Below are 20,938 nucleotides of genomic sequence, written 5' to 3' on the forward strand. Positions count from 1 at the left end.
ACGCGAAAATATTATCTTGGGCAGTAAACATTTGAAAAACGTGTAATAACGTTATTTTCTCTCTCTCTCTCTCTCTCTCTTTCTTTATCGTTAAAAGAAAATAATAATAAGGCGTCTTCGATAAGAACTAAGATACGATATCTACGAATAATGCAAATGCACTTTTCTCTCTCGTGTTAGATCGTTTCGAACTTTCCGACTCCGATTACTTTTCAACTTCGTTTCAAACTTTCAACGCGATTGAAATTCTAACGGATCGTTTAATCATTTCGAAAACAAATCCAAAGAGTTTATTGGAAGAAATCAAAGTTTAAGGACTCGAATTATTTTCATTCTAACACGGTTGGCTCTCGATTTTACGAATCTTCGAGGAGAGATGGGTAGGGATAGTTTTATTAAAGGAAAACAAAAGAAAAAGAAAGATAAGACGAACGATATGCAAAGGAGAGAGGTGCAAAGGTTTAGAATCCTTATATTCGAAGGATATCAAATGTGAATGCAACGCGTTAAAAGATTTACAAATATTTCTTAATGTTGATCCGAGTAAAATATAGTGTTCGCCGTGGTTCTACTAGAATAAATCTTCCTTACGAGAGGGCGATCCAAGCGAAACGACGTTAGACGGAGATCCGGGTGAAAAGTACATCCATTAAAATAAACGTTAATCCTCGGAGTAGCTTTTACCGTAGAGGTAATGTCTCGCGGTGCCCATTACGTAACGCTACGAGTTGCTGTAGATTTTGCGCGCTTACGCGAGGCCGCAATGGTGTGGTAAACTCGCCGTTTGGCAGATGTTGGTTAACGTCATGCAGCCCCTAACCCAAGTGGAGGTCAAGAAAATCGAGAAAATCGAGAAAATCGCTAATCTTATGGCGACAGAGTAGAAATTGAGAGGAGAGCATTTTTCGAGATTTGATATAGCATTTGATATAACGAGGAAGAAAACGAAGATAGACGCGATGAAATACCTTCGTTTTTATTATGCGATCCATCGAGCAACCTCCAACGATATCATCAGAATTTATTTATCGAGAGCTTTCTCCTCCCTCTCTCTCTCTCTACCTTTTAATCCCATCCGGCTTTATATCGCTCGTTATTATACGCACGAAATTCAAACGATGGCGGACGCGTCGCTGATAATGGAATAAACTCTGCGAGCGCGAAAGAATTCGCGCTGAATTCAATCCAATCATTCGTCGAAGCGAAAACAGAAATCTAGTTATCGTTACGTAACCAGTCGTCTCCACGTGCCGATTATTTTCACAGCCATTCGCGAACAACGAATGCTGCCAACTACGACGGCTACGGCTACGGCTACGGCTACGGCTACGGCTATGGACACCGTCAGTCAATGCTGATAATTAATTATTCAAAAATAAAGCTAAACAAATTCTTTCTGGCAGCATCGAGTGTGGCTACAATTTTCGACAGTTTCGCGTTCGTTTGTTCGCCTATTTCCGGCCGCGCGATCCATCGCCGGGCATCGTATTCTCCTAATTATCGATTGTATTAATCGATAATTGCGTTTCCCGTAGGAAGAAGGAAAGAGAGAAGAGGCAACGTTTCGATTTCGGCACGGAATTTGAACGCGTTGATAGAAATGTGACGCAACTAATCGAGAACGGGATAACGTTGGTAGTAGCACGTGTCACTCTGTCCCATCGTCTGAGCGAAGGGTTCGTGATGCTGGTTAGAGGAGACGAAACCAGAGAATAGCTATTGTTTCGATTCGACAATGTCCCGCTACTCGAGCTTCAGTCCCCTTACACGTTGCGGTCCATAATAATATGATTATAGAGCAATGTACCTGACGACCCTCCCACGAAAGCATCAAAGAGAGAGAGAGAGAGAGAGGGAGAGAGAGGAAACTTCTATTTCCAAGCGTCGAACAATTTGCGGAGCACGAAGGAAATTTTCGAGGAACGTTTCCTGGATTTCACGGATATCGGAGCGACGTTAACGTTCGCAAAATTACAACGCGAAATGACGCGTTTCGTGAACTCTAAGCTAGGAGAGCTTCCTAATTTCTCGGATAATTTTTGTTCGCGAGCTCTCGTGAAATATTTAGCATCCTATATGCATGGAAATGAATGTTTGCTTAAAAGATACGAAGGAAGAGAGTTGCGAGAGCGCAGGATTTTTTACTCTACCGAATCGTAATTCTTCGCTGGTCGTAGCGAACTTTCGCACGGACAGCGTACAAAAAAATTCCAAATGGACTTTGTTGTCATCCGTACAAAGAAAATGACGAATTAAAGGAGAGAACGCGATATGGAAAAATTGGCCACGATAGTACGCATGTATATAGGTGCATGGGAAAAAAGTTTGGAAAAAATTAATAAAAAAAAATCTGCTCGCCTCCTCTTTCTACCATATAACGCTACTAGTCCAAGATTATACGTATCGAGTCAAATCTATTTGATGTTGCGATTAAAAGAAAAGACAAAAAGAGAGAATCGATAACGTTACGAAAGTAGTTTTAATTACGCTAATATTTCTGTCTACCCAAGACAACGCATCAACAGTTAGACCTGATTAAATTACGGTCACGTTGCCGTAACACGTGCCTACGTCTCTCGGCATCCCTTGCAGGGTCGAGAGGCAGAGAGGGTGCATGGAAACGTGGAGTTGTACGAAATAATGCACGTGCGCGAGTGAATCAAGTCCTCCCCCCCGCTGTTGTCGAGGCCTGAGTTTGCCTGGAATACATTTAGATTTACCTAGATTCATCTAGATTTACCTGTATTCTCATTCGACGAGTTAGAAATCGTAGTTTTCGCTTCGCGCGATGATTAGTTGTTTATCAACTAATTACGAATCTGCCAAAAGTTCTTAAACGTCGTTTGTAAATATTCACGATACGATCTTCTCTCTCTATCTAAATGTTATTTTCAAAGCGCGTTCGATTTTCCTATGATATATTAATCAAAATGGTTATATCGTAACACGGAGTTTTTTGTCTTCAAAGCTTTTTCAACGCCTGTAACCTTTGAGAGAAAAGTTATAAATTATTTAATATATAAACACGAGCCAACGCCGCTGGCCAACAAACTAATATGAATTTCAATTTATGGAAACAAACTTTCGAAATATCGGGAGAGAGAGAGAGAAAGAGGGATTATTTGTTCGTCATTAAACTTATAATGCGTTTACATAAATGAAAGTTGGATAGAAATTGCTCTCTCTCTCTCTCTCTCCCTCCCTCCCTTTAGCGATATTTTAAATACGAGGAACGGTACTAGCGCTTATTCCAAGAATCCTCCGAATAAACGCTCGAGAATCTCGACATTCCAAATAACCGAATGTCTCGTTACGATCGGTTTCAATGGCGTACAACAGTAGACCCGAGAGAATAGTTCCAATGTGTTTGCCGTTACAGCTAGGTATAAAAATAATCTTGATAGGTTTTCGAATCGGCCGGACGTCGATATTGGACGGTAGTCGGTGGAGTAGCTTATCATATAAATAAAAGAAAAATCTTAACGTCGCCCTTATTTATATATGACAAAAATATAATACAAAGGAAAAATCGTATAACGAATTTACGATACGGTATAAAAAGAAAATAAAAGAAAACAGTTTTATCGAACAATGATTGTTTCGCAATCGATAAAGAGTTGATCCCATTTTCATGAATTCTTGATAATTGAATCGCGATAACGCGTACAGAGGTTTCGATTATGATCGCATCAAGGAGAATATTTGTTAGCAATGGCTAAATAAATACTTCTCGGCGAGAAGAAGAATTGCAGTCGATGTCGTAGACGCGATCGATCGATCGCTTATCGTTTAATTAAAGAAATTAATGCTCGCGCGCGCGCGAATTCGCGAAGGTTCGACGGATCTTTCGGAAAGATTTCAATTGAAAATGGAATACCCCGTTAGACGGAGTAATTAATTAGGAGTGCAATCCGTTTGTAAGTCTGAATCGTCTGTTAGTTCGAGCTGTCCGACTTGTCTGTTAGTCAGAACTGTCTAAGCTGTCCGTTAGTCTGTGCTATCTGTTAATTGTAAACCTTGATCATAAATAAACTTTATTCGTTATTGTTAATTGCGTGTTCCTCTAGTTTTATCACCTAGCCTTGTTTAGATGAGACAATTTAATTTGGACGAGATTGCAATATCAATTCGTAGACTCCGCGTATCGTTTTAACGAACGTTGCAACTCGTTTGTTCGCGTTTGTATGGAGAAAGAGGTGAAATGAAAATATTCTCTTTTACACGTTGCCACGACCTGTATCGAGAAAAATTCGTCAGGCAGAACTTTGTTGCCGCCGATCCTTTCCAAACGAATGGTATTCGAAACTTCAATGAACTAATCCAATGCAACGAAAACCGTTAACATTTTGATCTACCTCACCGAAACCATTTTTCGTTTCTCTAATATTTAACGAAGACGAGAGAGAGAGAGAGAGAGAGAGAGAGAAACGCGTAACGTTTCGATAGATTTGGGATAAAAATCGAATTTTTGTTCGTTTTACGTCACTTACCTCGCTGCCATATCGGGGTGCTCACAGGATTGCTGTCCACCTCGCATTTTAGGCTGACAGACATTCCCTCGACGATGGGAATTCCAAATCCAGGTAAACGCGTTATCGCGAACGATGGAGTATCTGAAACAGGTATTAAGCAATTAGTGTCAGTGCCAAGCGTTCGATGTACGCTAGTGTATCGATCCTATCGGATCGCCGAAAAGAGACAGAAGCGTTATTTGAATAGGGCGACCGGCCTTCGGCGTATAACGGGACGCAATACTCTTCAGGACTTGATTGACGGTAGAGAGCCGAGATTGAACTGACACGTTATTACGTTCCGCCAAGCTCCAAAATTCTCCGATTCTACGAAATTGCGTTGCTTTCCTACTAATCCTACGACTTTGATATCAAACAAACATTCCCGAGTTGTTAACGATCATTTTAATGATTCAGCTTTCGGTCCTATCCTTATTATTTTTCACGTTGCGAGCTTTTATAATATATAAGCTTTTATAACCTTTTAACCAGCGTCGCAAACACGTGGAAACTTTTATTCGTTTCAAATAAAACAATTGGATCCTCCGCATCGGACACGTAAATAATCGATTAAAAACGTTCTTTACTAATTTCTTTTCTTTTCCTTTCCTTTCTTTCGTACTCTCGCGAGCATCATCCCGATACAGACTGCTACTTACTATCCGATCGTAAAATCCAAACGATCATAAAGTTTCATGCCAAAGTTTCGCTCAGGGAAGCATATCCCTTATTTTTATCACACGCTATTTCACTCGCCGCCAATTTATTTGGCGACGTGCAACTGCAACGACGATGACGACGACGACGACGACGACGATGACGGCGGCGATGACGAGGAGAAAGATCGGCATTCCTTTTTTTTTTTTTTCGGAATATTAACTAGGCGAGAAGTATAGCATAAAGCGTCGAGAAACGTTTGAACGGCGCCAGCTAGTGACGTGTCGGACTCGTTGCTCACCCTTCGACGCCATTCGCGCGATGGGCAGCCTCGTGATAACGTAAATGTGTTCGCGTATTCGTGTGAAAGAGAGAAAGAGAGAGAGAGAGAGATCCCTTTTGCCAAGCTCAACCGTAAAAATCTTCGCTGTCCTGCTCGTTAATTACTCGACCTCGGATCGGGTCGCTTTCTGCTGGCTCGTTTGTTCGCCAACGATTTTAATTCTCCCTCCTCCCTTCTTTTTCATCGCCAATCCCTATCATCTTCGTGGTGGTACGCGAAAAGCTTCTACTATTCGCTTGGCTCGCGATATGCATGAATTCTTTCACACAGGTCGACGATGCTCGTTAATGGCGCGGAAGGAAAACCCTGCTACTGCTGCTGCCGCTGCCGCTGCCGCTGCCACTATTCGTGAGTATGTCTTTGTCCGTGTCAACGTCTATGTATGAGTGCGATCCGCAGGATTAAATCCATTGCAAATGGATCGATATGAAACGTGAACTTGTGTGTGCGGCATACGAGTGACCGGAAAATATATGGAAAATAAAAATCCTAACGATTTTTCAGGGAGAGTCACAAAGGAGGAGCGTTCTTATTGACGCGAAAACAACATTTTCTTTCGTTACGAGATCGCGAATGTGACAAATCCTTGGCAAAAAAAATGGAAGAAAAGAAAAACAGAATCCAAATAAAAAATGAAAATGTTTTATATATATATATCTCTCTCGCTCTCTCCCTTTTTCCGTCTATCTGTCTGTCTGTCTGTCTGCCTGCCTGCCTGCCTGCCTATCTCTCTCTTTCTCATTCGCTTTACTAGAGGATAGCTCGGAGTTATTCACTCGGCCATAATAGTGCGGTGCCGAGACAATGCAAGCTTAATGAAAGCTATCCCCGGCAGTTGGGGTACCTCTCGAGGGTCGACGCCGACGCCGACGCCGACGCCGACGCCATCCGACGCTGACGCCGACGCCATCCGACGCAACGGCGTAAACACTGAACAAAGCGAACAATGCGACACAGAAGTGTCCCACAGACCTCGATCGTTTAATGAGAACTTTCAAACGTTCCATCCTACATATTTTTATTTTCCCCCTTAACATATCGAAACTATTCTCTATACCGTTGTAGGTATACTCGAACCCGCGGGTTCCCTTTCGGCGTTTCTTCTTTTTCCTTTTTCAGCCCCGATCTCTAATTTGGATATATTCGTTAATTCGTGTACTAGATAGTTAATACCAATACGCAAATCTTGGAACAAATTTGAAATAGAATCGTCGAATATTTGAGAGAAAGAAAGAAATGGAGAATCGCGAACGGATTGCACTTTTCTCAGGAAAAAAAATATCCGGATTTCACAGTCGACGAGCGTTGAAAGTTCGAAGCGATCGTTTAAAACGTAGTTTTTTCGTCGGTCCGATTTAATTAAGCTACGCTCGATCGAGTCGAACCTTTAAACGAGAAAATATACGTAGGAAAATGCTGGGGTATAGCTGCATTAGGAGCGATTGAAAATGCGTTAAAAAAAAATTTCTACGCGATCGCGCATCGAACGTTCCAATTTTTCGGGACATATCCGTATCAAGGGTAACCTTATTGAGGTCGACTCTCGTATATCTAACGATATCTCATTTTCAAATTTGTTACGATTTTCATCGATGAATTATTGCCTTGTACCCGGCGCACGTGCCTGATAAATGTTAAAAATTTGAATAATCCTCCCGGCGTATTATTTTAAAACGCTAGTAAGCCTCTTTCACCGTCGAAAGTAAATGATGCGTACGAGATAAGAGAACGCATAAACGAAGGGATAAATTTAGGATTTTGTATGTGGTACTTGCTATGGGGAAAGATATACGAGTATACGCATTCGATTCTCATTTGGTGGTACGACAATGAATCATGTCGGCGGTACCACTCGAGAAAGAATCAACGACTTCAAACACCATTTTCCGCGCGAGCTTACGCGTGCGAGCTCTCATTCCGAAAATCTAAGGCGAAACGCGTCGTAAAGCTCCCTAGGCTACGAAGAAAGGAAGAAAAAAAAAAAAGTCTCTTCAAAGAAATTTCTACCGACGTTTGTTATGAAACGCTCGTAAACCTTATACGAACCGTTAGGCAAACCTGGATATATACGTACGTGTACTATATATAGGAGAAAAGAGCATTTTTAGTAAACCACGGGAACGAGTATGCATTTACGTGCACTTACCCAAAACAAATATGTCATTAGCGTGGCGTTATTAACATTCCAACGTGTGGAATACAATTTGAGAAAGAAAATCAATTCGAATCGATAAAGAAACGATACGTCTTTGGTAATGAAGAAAGCAAGTATGTACCTAGTACCGCGATCGGAAATTGAGCGATTTTCGCACGGTGATTACGGGTCACCCTTCCGATCGCCCTTCGCTATCTTTCCTAATCCTTGCCACCGTCCAGCTTTAGATTTGTCCCTTATCGAACTCGTATCGAACTCCTATCGAACTATCGTATCCCTTTAAGTCCCCTTATTTATTTCTTTCTCTCTCTCTTTCTTTCTAATAAATTTTCTATTCCGGAGAACCCAGATCGTATCTATATTGTAAAACTAGGTATTGTCGATGATACACCATTATTTCTACGATATTGATTTTCCGAATTTTCGATTTGAAACGTATCGCTACGCAATTGTGAAATTCGAGAACAGTGAATATCGAATAAGTTTATCTATTATTTATCGAGAAACAAATGGAAAATCATTGAACTTTAAACAATAGAAACCAAAACGATTATTCTATCTAGAAGTTCTATTAGAAATTCAAATTAAAAGCGTGCGAGTAGTAAATCGATTGCATTATCTTCAAAATATATATCTATAGTATATATCTATGTAGGATCAATAGTGTATCGCTCGTTAGATCACTTGTAAAACAATAACGTTTCATCGATATTCGATTAGGCCATTTCGTGAACGCGTCATTAACAAAACGACAGGCCACCGTTTTTGGCCGCAACGTATCCGTTCGGTAAACATTTGTCGTCTGCGCGTTTCAAAAAAGAAATAGAAAACGAAACAGGGAGAGATATAAAAAAAATAGATTTAAAAGAAATAGAGAGAGAGAGAGAGAATACAATGGCGGGGCGAGAATATGCAGATATACATACAATTCGGAAAATAGAAAAAACAAGATAGAGAGAGAGAGAGGAGAGTGAAAGTGATGGAGATTCGAAAAAAAAGATAAAAAATAGGAGTTCGCGGGGCCCGTTGCTAAGGTTAAAGACGATGCAACGTTAACAGGAAAATTACCGAATGCCTAAAAGAAAAATAGTTGGTCGTAAGAGGACATTGCGAGGATTATTAATAGACTCGACCTAGAAAACGTTCCACGAGAAATATCCTCGCGAAAGAGGAACATTACTTTTCGCGATACGATACGATGTGCTCTTCTCTCTTTCTCTTTAAGGGCCAACTCATAAATAAGAAATTAATGGCGCCACGCCAAAGTCCGAGAAAAAGCGATTCGAACACTAGCCGAACGAATAATCGGCGTTTTGTAAGATGCCTACTTTCCGTTTAGAATTTAGACAAAAATCGCGTTTTGTAAATAATTTCTTTATAGGCGGAATAACAATTGGAATTATATGATCGAAAGGATGTTTCGTTGGACGAGTCAGATCGTATCGCGATTAAAATAATTAATACGCTTAAGAAATATTAAACTCTCCCAACTATGAACGTTATATCGTATTGCTCGAGGCTTCTTCGCTTACAGTTTCGATGAATTTGTACAGAAGCTCTTCCGAAATGAATACGAGAACGCGCGGTATTCCATTATGGCCCGAGTTGACAGCAACAAGGATCGATTTACTGTCACGTACAATAAACACGTAAATATTTGCAAATATAGAGTGGCCGTAAAGTGTGATGCCGTAGTGTGCGTGCGTGCGTGTGTGTATGACGCCGACCGATGCGGAAAAATAAGCAAAGTTTCCTTTTCCGATTCTCATCCCTGAAATGGGAGGAAAGAGGAAAAAAGAAAAAAGAAGAAACGGCGACAGGATCGATAGTTTTTCAACGAGAATAACGGTCGAATCGAGGATGCAACGATAATCCTTAAACGGTTTACTACACTCTTCATTGTGTTTTACCGTGTCAAAATGTACAATACATATACGTTGATTAATAATTCTGTCATATTGGTTAATTATTCGTAACGCGGAACGTAACTATTAAAATCAGGATCGTTAATTCTCTCGGATGCACCGGTCAGCCGAAACCATCGGCGGCGGCGTTATTTATCGAGCCTATCGAATCTATTTGTTTCCAACGTAACGCGTAACGCTCTTAATTGTGACCGTCTCTCGCTCTCGTTGACAAATTGATTCGTTTTTACCTTCCGTCATATCGTAACGAATACTCGACGATATTTTATATCCGTGTACAGAAACGACAAGGAAAATGTAACAAAAGGAAAAGTAAAGCAACTTGTCACGAATATATAAATATATATGTATACACCTATATGCATGTGCACGTCTAACGAGCAGAACGATCACGCGAATATCTCCGATTATGTTGTTTCTCTTACGGCGTTGTTTCCTCGCGATGAATTCACAGTCGCCGAAACAATTTTCATTAAGCGCGTTCGCCGCGTCCACCGTGCAGAGACCGGCTAATGTAGCAACATTCATCAAGTTAGAACTCCGTTTTATCGAGGATAAGAGAAGGTAGGTTGGAAGGAAGGTAGGTAGGTAGGTAGGTAGGTAGGTAGGTAGGTAGGTAGGTAGATGGAAGTCACCAGCGAGAGAGGGAAAAGGCCGAGGAAGGATACGCGAGTAGCAACTAGGTTGAACTAAACGTGGTAACATTATCGCGAAGCTCGGAATCGAGGAAACGATGCGAGCTCGCTTCTATTTCATAAATTTGCAAGTTACTCTCGGTTTAGTGGACGCGCTCCTCTCGTACGTACATATTACTTGACTCATCTCGGTGCATACGTGTATACAAACATCGAACACGTGTTTGGTCTTTCGCAAATATTACGTTTGAATAGCGCTCAGCGCTTAAAATGAACCACGTGTCCAATTATATATAACGATAAACCTAGAGCGATTATGAGATTTTTCAACTGATGCCAAATTATATGTTCCTATATATGCGAGTAGAACTTCTCCAAGAGTTACTTTTTAAACATTATCTGTTTATACATAGAAAATGAATCAAATCGAATCGTTAATATGTGCTTTAATAAAATTTCCGATCAATGAATATGAACGTATCGTGGTGGAAACAAATTTTCCAAAAACCCGATATTTAATATATATATATATATTATATATATGTATATAGACGTATGTACGTATGAGCACCCGCGTACTGGATATTTGCAGAGGCATCGAGTTGAACGATTATCAATGGGTCATCGAATATGCGCATACACGTAGGACGTGTCATTTCGTTGGAGTACCGTGCGAAATACTTTCTTCTCTGGTGCAGTCAAAACACTATATTCTCCTATTCTAATCGACGAATAATGATATCTGCGACATAGCGATACCACTGGTAAAACATCATTATCTCTATCCACCGCTACGATCAATTTTCGTTGAATTAATACGAACGAGAGAGAGAGAGAGAGAGAGAGAGAGTAAACGCGGCACGTTTCTTCTCCTAATTGTAAGTACATTTAGATAGCTAATTATTACACCAATCGGTTTCGAGAAAGACGATTTTGTAATAGACAAACGATCCGTCTTTTATCGAAACTCGTTTGCACGTTACACGTGTATAAATCAATTAACCGATTATTATTCTCGCTTTATGCTTATCAATTTTAACGACGAGGTTAACACGAGTATATATTATAAATTATTATAAAAGAACATGTTACACAGAGTGATTTTGGAGATGATGCTCGATTACTGGCCGATTGTGATTACTATAATAATATATATGTATATATAGAACGCGGATACTCTTAATAACAATTTATATTATTCTAATAATAATGACTATAACAACAATAACAAGATATTTTAGCATAAAGGTAATAAAATCATCGAAATGCCATCGACAGAGGGACGATTAATCGTATAAATAGTTGCATTATTAACGACACTAATATTAACGATTTTACAATAAATAGAGAATTACGTTAACATCTTCGATCACTCGTTAATAATCCCATAAATCGGTTTCGTTCCAATTACAGGAAGAATAATTGTTATATCATCGTAATATTATTCGATACGTATCTCGAATAATAAAAAGATTATATATCGTTTATATATATCAAGCTGATTTTGTTCATCTTTGTAAGCAAGTTGAGCGGCGCGAAGGATGAAAAGCTTCCAAGAGAGATCGAAAGAAATGAAATTCTCGGGAATTTTAAAGGCGAGAAAGGCGATGTCTTTGAGAACGGGCTTTGTTCCAAGGCGCTATGGCTTTTCATCGTGAAAATATCCGTCTTTGAAGATCGTAATGCGATCGATTATCTAGGTGCTTATGCACCGAGCACTGGAAAAACGAAAAGAAAAGAAATAAAGAAAGAGAGAAACGATTTACCACAAGGAAGAACCAACCTTCCACACCAATCGTTCGTATCAAACTGGGTCAAGATGCTTGCCGCGACGATTTTTTGTCCCCATTCTGGAATAAAGCGTGACGAGACGCACAGCCAACGGATTATCCCAACTACCATTCACCTAAGTCATGTGTCTCTTACCACCCTTTTGCTATCGAACTTGTTCGCTATAAAATTCAACTATTTTTAGGATTTATATAGATATCGTTGGAAAAGAAATATTTACGGTGTCCGCGTATAGTAGCGAATAATTCGCTATCGTTTCTTTATTTCTTTTACGAAATTTAGAAATAATACGAAAGAGAAAAATTCAGCATTGCGCGAAGAACATAATTGTGATTATAAAAATGAGAAGAAAGCGTAGAATGGAAAGACAGTAGGCACGGAAAATCGTCAGGACGTTGCTTTAATGAAGTGTCGTTGGTACACGCTGGGATTCGGGGCTGAGGAACGAACGTTCATTTCGCACGTACGTAGCTTCCTGTTGAAAATTACGCGAGATGCTCGGATAACTCTCGACGTCAGAAGAAGAAGAAGAAGAAGAACATTGGTCTGTCCACGAGCGAGAGGATTGGAATGAGAAAAGAGGGCTTTTGCTCGGATCGTCCTTAGAAAAGCCCGGAAAAATGAGAAACACAGTGTGGAAACTCAACAGGCAAAAAAGCAACGAAAAATGATGAAAAAGCAAGAAGGTGGCAAAAGTTACTCCGCTAGAAACGCAAGCAAGCTATTCGTTTTTTTTTTTTCAGCAACCCTTCTCAACTCTTCTCCTCTGTATCCGCATAGATGTTGACACTGATATTAATACGTAGCATGGAATGAAATACGCGCGCGAACACGTTCTACCCCGATTAATAAAATAATATATATTACAGATGGCGCGAAACGAGGATAACGAATCGCGATGAGAAAACGTGATGGGATAGAGACGAAAAAGACTCGAAGATAAAAAGGTTTTCCTCGTCGATTCCGTTCTCGACAAGCGTGGGCGTGGTTGGGACGGCCTGTACAAAAGTGAAATCTCTCTCATAGAAAAGCCAAGGTGGAAAATAAAAGGGTATCGATGGGCAGCGTCGTTGTACCCTCGTCAAAGTCATGAAAAAAGTATAGGAAAGTAGAAAGAACGAAGACGAGCTTTTTTCGGAGGTTCATCGAGTTTTTTCAAATCCTCTATGGTCGAAATTTGTTCGTAAGAGGTATTTCAGCCACCTTCTCCTCTCCTATCCTTTTTTTTTTCTCTTTTCAATCTAACAGAAAATAACGAAACGTTAGAAACACGCTTGGTCGTTTTTTTTTGAAAACTATCAACGGCGTTGTTTCGCTTCGTTTAACGCTCGGTTGGTAATCCCAGACTTAGAAAGCTCCGAGTGCTTCCGATAAAATGGCCTCCGTGCAAACACTAGGTAAACGCCGCGAAATCAACAACGAGTTGCGGCCGCCAGTTATATCCGTCGACGACTTAATGCAAACGACACGCACAGAAAGTCCTTTCAAGCAACTGCTTCCTCTCGCAACACCTGACGTTCCTTCCTCTATCTTTCTTCTTTTGAGAGAATTTATAAAACACGCAGTATCCAAAAGGAAAGAAAATTAATTCTACTGAAACGAAACTAGGATGGTTTTCAACGTTTTTATTCGTTAGCTCGTCGTAAACTTTGCGAATAATTGTTTACGCGCAAATGAGTTTAGTTTCGCGCAAAATAAAAAGGAATTTTTGGTGAAAAAAATCAGGATACGGTAAACGTTACGTAGATGATCGAAGCAAATGGCGTCTTTCGTGAAATGAATGAATGTGAAAATGAAAAGCATTCGCATTTAAGTTAATTGGTTATAAAGAAAAAGTTGTATAGATTTTGAGCGCACGATATGAAAGTTATAACGAATCGCGCGACTAAAGTCAAGGTTTCTACGAAAGTTTGGGCAAAATAATTGTAGACTATAGCAAGATAGTATGGTTCGGAGCACGATTCTCCGTGAAGCGAAGAATCGCGATGCGAGCAAACATCAGCAGGGAATAATATACATAGGGGTGCACACACGAGCACGTTAGCCTTCGCGACACTGATACAACTGGGATGATGCGCGCGAGACACCGCGTATATGGTAATCTACCGCAAGGTAGACTTCGAGCCCTTAACGATTCCATGTCCTGTATTAATCTGAATTTCAAATTCTTGCTCCATGGTACCCCCGGTGACTCGACAACTAAGAGGGAAAGATGTGGAGGGAAGGAAGTCTCTTTACCTCGAGGGAGACCTCGAAACGCAAAACAGATCGCCATTTTTAGGCTGGATCAAACTTTTCCTATTTTTGTTAAACATCTAGTTAAAACTGCTTCGGTACGAGCTATTTCAAAAATGAAGTTTGCTTTCAAAACTTGTTATCACACGTTGGTTCTCTATATGCAAATATACAAAAAAAGAAAAAACGGAGAGTAACATTTTATTTATACTGTCACGTAAAATATTATACTCGCGAACCAAAGTACACATAAACGGACGTATTAGTTTCGATATTTGTTTAACTCTCTGCATTTAAATGAACAAAATATTATTTGTTTTTCTTTTTTTGAAAAAAAGAAAAGGAAAAAAATACGCGCACGAATTTGACACGCGATATTTAAGAACGAACAACGGTTGGGAATCCAATAAAAAAGTATCTACGTACTAACGTGGAAAGGTAACAAGATAACTGTCGATTTTTCGAACGTGAGAACGACCGATATCATCGTGGAAAAATGCTGTACCAAGAAATTCTCTTTTCTTACCGTAGAAAATATTGTGTCGATTCTATTTCGCTTGTAACGATGAATTTGCTGTCAGACGGGTAGAACGAGGAACGAACCGATTTTTTAACGAATACGCGTCATTTACGAGCAAACGATCGAAAAAAGGAAGAGAGGGAGAGAGAGAGAGAATTTTCTCCGAACCATTTTGAAGGAATTTATATTTATCGCTTCGTACATTACGACGACGAGCCATATCTCGTCTTCCGGCTGCTTCCTGGGGGCGTTCGTTTTAAATCATTTCTAGATACGTACCAAATATCGATTAAAAATCTATGCCGTACGTTCTCTCCTTTGATCTATCAAAAAATATGAAATTGTTGAAATAAAAAGTAATCGAAAAGAAAAATCCAAGAAAAAGATTCATTAAAAGGAAAAGTATCGAACGATTGTTTTTTCGTCGTATTTTTCATCGCGAATTAGATGAAACGAAAAGTGACAGAAAAAAGTTAATTTCGGATTGTTTTTGTTTCTTTTTTGGCATATTACGCGATCGCAAATAACGGAGGGAAACGTATGCAAATGGAAAGATAGGATAGCGAATAACGGAAGATATAAAAAGAATTCGTTTTGTTCGCTTTAATAAACGCGTTACAAAGTAGAAAGAAGAGCGAGCAGAGGGAGGAAAAAATAGAAAGGCAGAGAAGGCACGTGTTGGTCTTGCCATAAAGTTCCCGACAAGAACTCGGGCGCCTTGGGCGTATAACGAATACCGAAAGGAGAAGTACTGACCTTTTCCTTACTTCTCGGAGGAAGTACTAAGACTACGAGACTCGGGGAAGGACTTGTTCGGTAATTTTTAACTTTGTTATCCCTCCCAATGTCCCTTCCTGCTCCATTTTGCTCCTCCTTTTTGCCCCTCCCAGAGTTTCTTCCCTTTCTCTCTTGCTTCGACCATCCAGAGTATTTTTTCCAACTCGTATTCTTCTTTTCCGAGATTGTTCGATATCTTTTCGCATTAATGGTCATACACGAGTATCGTCCTGTGGGGAAACTTGTAGAAACACGACGAGAGGAAGGGCCAATAAAAATAAAAAGGGAGAGGTAGGAGAGAATCCGATAAAACGTTAAAGCCAACTGTCATACAAGGTTTTTCTTCTTGAGCGTTACCCGTGGGCAATGAGGCAACAAACATCCTTTCTTTTACACTCACATACGCACGAATAAACACGCTTCGTGTCCAGAAAGTTCTTTCGTCTTTCGTAGCCTCTAACCCTCTTGTTTTTTCTCTCCCTCTTTCTCTCTCTCTCTCTCTCCGATTCTCCGATCGGCTTTGGTTCTCGCTTAAATCTTGTCTTCCTCTCACCAATGCGTCCGCTTTAACGCCTTTTCCTGTTCCAATTGGACGCGTTTCGTACGCCATGATGCGAAAACGAAGAAGGAATAGTACGCTGCTTTAGCTTTGAATCAGGATGCAATTTCTAAGAAAGGAAAAAGTAAGAGAGGGCGAAAGAAGACGACGACCAATCGTAGACGATGAGTATACCGCTGCTGTAAATCGGAAAGATGCGAGGGAATCCTAGGAACGGCTAAAAGGTGAACGAATGAAGAGGGAGGAAGGGGAGAAATGCCCTGAAAGGGAAATCGGGCATCGGCGCCAATCGGCCGGAAAATTGGGCTACATAAACATCTTTTGCTTTCCCAGCAATCTCTGCTTCCGTTCTCTGTTTGTGCTCGCCCCTCATCTTTTCTCTCAGCCCTTAAGCCCGCATGAAACGTCGGGACGAAACGATTCCTTTGTTTCGTCTTATCGCATCTCGTTGAATCATCGATTCCTATTTCCATTTCTTCCACGTTTCTCTGTTTTTATAAAGTTTGCCGAAAAATATGAATTATACCGAAATAAAGTAAAGTTACAAAAAATGTCGAATTCCATTCTATATCTTTCTCTATGATCCTCTCGAGACCCTCCTTGCCTCCTCTTGGTCGTATTGCTTATGCTTTCGCATAAAGATGCATGCACTTTCGAGTAAGAAACGTCAAGGGTTTGCCTCGTCGGCGATTCGGCGTTATGCAAAATCTGAATTTCGGGGTGAAAAGTTGTAGAACGAACGAACGAACGAACGAAATAGAGAGGCGGAAAGGGAGAACCGGAGAATGAGAGTTCAGAGAATTCCATATAAATCATTCCTGTCTTTCACACATCCATAATTTTCGTTCGTCTCGATATCTCACGACGACGACGAACTCTGTCGTACCTGCCAACGTTGCTTCATACGCATTCGTCATTCACCGGTCAATCTGTCGGCTCCTCATTATTCTCGACAACTTCCTCGCCCTTTCTTTTTCTCTATTACTCTCTACCGATATACCTATATATATATAGGTATTCCTATCTTCCTTTATTCCATTTGGAACGAACAGTGAATGAAACCGCATTAAAATTCACCGGATCATCGAGAAAAACGTTTTGTCCCTTGTCTCTAGAAAACTGTCCGATCGAATATTCGCGTATAAATTTCAGAGATGACAAGATGGACATTTCCGTCGAAAGCCTGATAGAACGATTACCGTATTCGAGTAGAAATATGGAAAGAATGGAAGGGAGAAAAAGAGAAGATAACGAGACGCAAAAGGGATTCGCGATCTTATGCGGCTTCGTGCGCGCTTTGTCGGAGGGAGAGAGAGAGGGAGAGGGAGAGGGAGATAAAATCGCGGCTCGATTTTCAACTTGGCCGGAATTTCCTCTCGTTGCAAGAGTCGCGGCCGAATCTCGTACTCGTGCCGAAATCCTTTGGTGTTCATTCGAGTAAAAGGGACTGGGGGAAAGGGTAACGGAGAGAAAGGAGAAAAATAAAAGCAAGCGGGGAAACGAGACGGCTTGGATGGTTGCCGCGACGAGACGTTACACGGCACTAAGATATTCTCGAGTGGAACGCAAAGTTACGTTATTCCGGATAAAGGGGGATTAGCGAGAGTTGTCTCCGGGCCAAAAGAGGCCAATACCCGTTAGACATCGTCGAGAGTAGACTGATCTTCGTTACTTTTCTCTCCAAAATTCACCCTCTCCTTTGCCCTTTCCCTCTCCTCTTTCTTCTTTTATTCGTCATAGGAAAATGCTACGGAGCGGTAGAAACTTCACCGAACAATGGTAATGTTACGATAAAGAGGGCAAAAAAAACTGGCAGGTAGCGGAAAGGAGAGAGACGATCTTCCCTTTTCCCTCTGTCTCCTCGGAACAAACCTTCGGTCCAAAGCTCCATTGAAAATTCATTTCATCTCTGTCGAATAGTCTATAGCCAATCTTCTCTTTCATTTAATCCCGAGATGCCGAAGGAGATATCCCTCTTCCGTCGATAGTCAAAATGCTCAACGGTAGGTTGGTAGTAATGATAGTTATAGCGATCGCGAGGGATCACTCTCGCAGTCCGTTTCTTCCAAAGAAGTTAAGTCGTCAAAGAAAAAGATCGATTCTTCGAATAGCACTCGTATTATAGAACTTTGAGTGATCTAATATTCATTCGAGAAAATTATCTTCATTTATCGGTCAATCTTAGCGACTTCTTGCTAACCAAATGGTGCTTAGTTTCTTTCTAACGGGAGAATAAAATGGGAATATTCGCGACCGCATAAATGGTCCTTTCGAAATCTGGCTGAAAAGACTCGCTTCGGAGCAATGGCAAACGCGAGAACACGTACGAGATCGACCGCAAAGACCTCGTACTCTCTCTCCTCTCTCTCCTCTTTTTATTTCTCTTCCGAGATTTATTCGATTGGAAATAGAAAGACAAGGAAGGAGAGAGGGAGAGAAGGCTCGCCGATGAAACGTGTCCATGGATCGATTCTTCTTGCTTTCTATGTTCGGTCACCCCTATCGTCTCGATGGTGGTCCCGAAGCAAAGCTTGTAAATCAATTACCAGTCTCAGGACTCTGAGGGCAGAGGAGGGGGAGGGAGGAAGCCTCGAGAAATAGCACGTACCAAAGCTCACCAAGTTCCGAACGCTGACGTGATCGGCAAACTCATGCACGAGGTCTTACTAACCTCTCCTCCGCGTTACGAAACGAACCAGAATGAGGAGGATACAGGAGTGGCGGTGGTGGTGGTGGTGGCGATGGTGGTGGTAGTAGTGGCGTTGAACGACGTTCACCGATAATAGAAATTGTTCTCTCGACCAATTTCCACGTCCTTCGTTGGTCGTCCACTTCCGGTTGCTGGTGCACGAGGACGAGATTCGGCAAAGCATGAAAGCAGATCGTTAATGCCTCTTCGACGAAGACACGTTCCCTAAGTCAACGATGACCATCGACGATTCCGACGTCGGCCCCGCGTGGTTTCCGTGGTTTTAGCAATCGACCATGGTCTTCGTTGCTTCGCTATTTCCAATTCCTCTTCTCTTTTGCTAGCTATTGCTCAATAGGTACGCTTCGAGAAACGTCTTTTGTAATTTAATTACTGTCTATCGCGACTTACGCGTTAGGACCTTACCCTTTCCACCCTTTCCACCCTTTTGCACCCTCCCTCTACTCTCTCCCTCTCTCTTCTAATCGCTCGACTCGTCACGTTCGACTACGTGCAAATCCGTAGTGCGTGCTGACTCGACGATTTATCGACTGCAGTCGACCTCGTTGCTGTTAATTAAATTGTTCAATCCGGATAACGTCTACGTAGCACTGGATACCGTTACGACGGTTTAAGCCTCGATAATAAGAATGTTCAATCGGTATTTATATTTTTCATTTTCTCCGCGTTGATATTTAGTTTAATAGGATAATAATATTTTCCATTAAAATAATGCTTAAATAATAGGTCGTTGCATCTATCATGCTGCCGTCTTAAGTTCTCAGGAGAAGTGGGCTCCTTTGAAAATTCCTTTCGCGACTCCTTATATTAATACCTGGAATATTATAATAATAGAAGACAATGGGTGTGTCGGGTTCTATTCCAGGTAATGTAATACGTTAAATTATTTTCTACGGAAATAATGATTACTCCTTCTCCCCTTGTTCGATGACGAGACATATTTATCGTCTTTTATCAACGCACGAACCTCTCTCTCTCTCTCTATCTTTGTAGTTATCTCGCCATATCTCTTTACGCGCAAACTGGATGATAGTATGCTTATGCATACGCACGATCGCGTTTCTATGTACGACCGGTATAAATCACTGAGGCATTGTAGAGATCCGTAGACATTCGAATATAATATCCTCTGGTGCAAGATTGCAAGCACACCTGTTATTCCCACCCCATTATTACTCTGTCCATTGTTAAACGGCATCGGTTAAATCCCGAAGGAAAATAGCCTTTAACAGGTTTGCGATCTAAAGTCTACGCGAGAGGATACAGTCCGATCAGCTGTCTCTCTCTCTCTCTCTCTCTTTACCGATTGAATGCAACAAAGACTCTTCCCGACTAGATTCCCTTGTGAAATATCTGTAAAGAGCATCGATCCCATCTCTATCATTAACCGGAAAATTAATAATCGATCCAACTTTGTCTCTGTGTTATCTTTACTCTCTCTCTCTCTCTCTCTCTCTCTTTCTACCCATCCTCTTATCGAGTTCTCGTCACTGATTGTACTCTTCTTTTCCTTCGAAACGAAAGATACCATTTCAGGTTCATTGAAATCATCGCGAATACGCCACGCACACCGTCGAGTATTGATTTCCTATCTTTTTCAAGCAAGAAAAATTATTTTCCAATGGAAATCGACAAAGATTCATCGTAGAAAATAATAGTCGAAAGAAGATGCAATTGAACAGTTAATAAGTACTTTGATCTTAAAATAAGACGTCTTAGTACACCGATATATACAGTATTCGTATACCGTAGAAGAAGATAGAAAAGGAATTGCACGTTTTCTCTCTTTCTCTCTCTCTCTCTCGTCCATTTCACTTTAGGTGTTCAGCCTCGAGTAAACGAATCGCGAAGCAGCGGGCGTTAGATTTGAATATGATTGATTGAGAGGAGCTACGAAGACGACGTGAATGGGGAGCATCCCGCGACGAGAAGAAGAACTTTAGTTTGGTAAGCGAGTGCATCCCGTGGATACTTTAGGGAGAACCTAGGAGGAAGCGAAGAAGGAAGCGAAGAAGGAAGGGCGAAACTCGAGAAACATGACATTGATGCGCACTCGCGATAGAACGCAAGAGCAAAGATGCGAAGAGGATGACGTTGCATTGTCCTCGAGTCCTCTTCTC

At 41.0% G+C, this 20,938-nt stretch overlaps 1 protein-coding gene across 12 annotated transcripts in view; it reads right to left on the minus strand.

The window, feature by feature from the left end:
- Window positions 1-20,938, minus strand: part of LOC122517830 (roundabout homolog 2) — a 195,482-nt gene that overhangs the window by 51,309 nt on the left and 123,235 nt on the right. For all 12 annotated transcript variants that reach the window (XM_043636426.1, XM_043636423.1, XM_043636421.1 and 9 more), the window contains one exon: window positions 4,491-4,613. In XM_043636426.1, coding sequence (XP_043492361.1) covers window positions 4,491-4,613 — 123 coding nt within the window. The remainder of the gene's footprint in view (window positions 1-4,490; window positions 4,614-20,938) is intronic.

The sequence above is a fragment of the Polistes fuscatus genome, unplaced genomic scaffold (assembly GCF_010416935.1).
Source record: "Polistes fuscatus isolate 324 unplaced genomic scaffold, CU_Pfus_HIC Scaffold21, whole genome shotgun sequence".
NCBI classification, from domain to species: domain Eukaryota; kingdom Metazoa; phylum Arthropoda; class Insecta; order Hymenoptera; family Vespidae; genus Polistes; species Polistes fuscatus.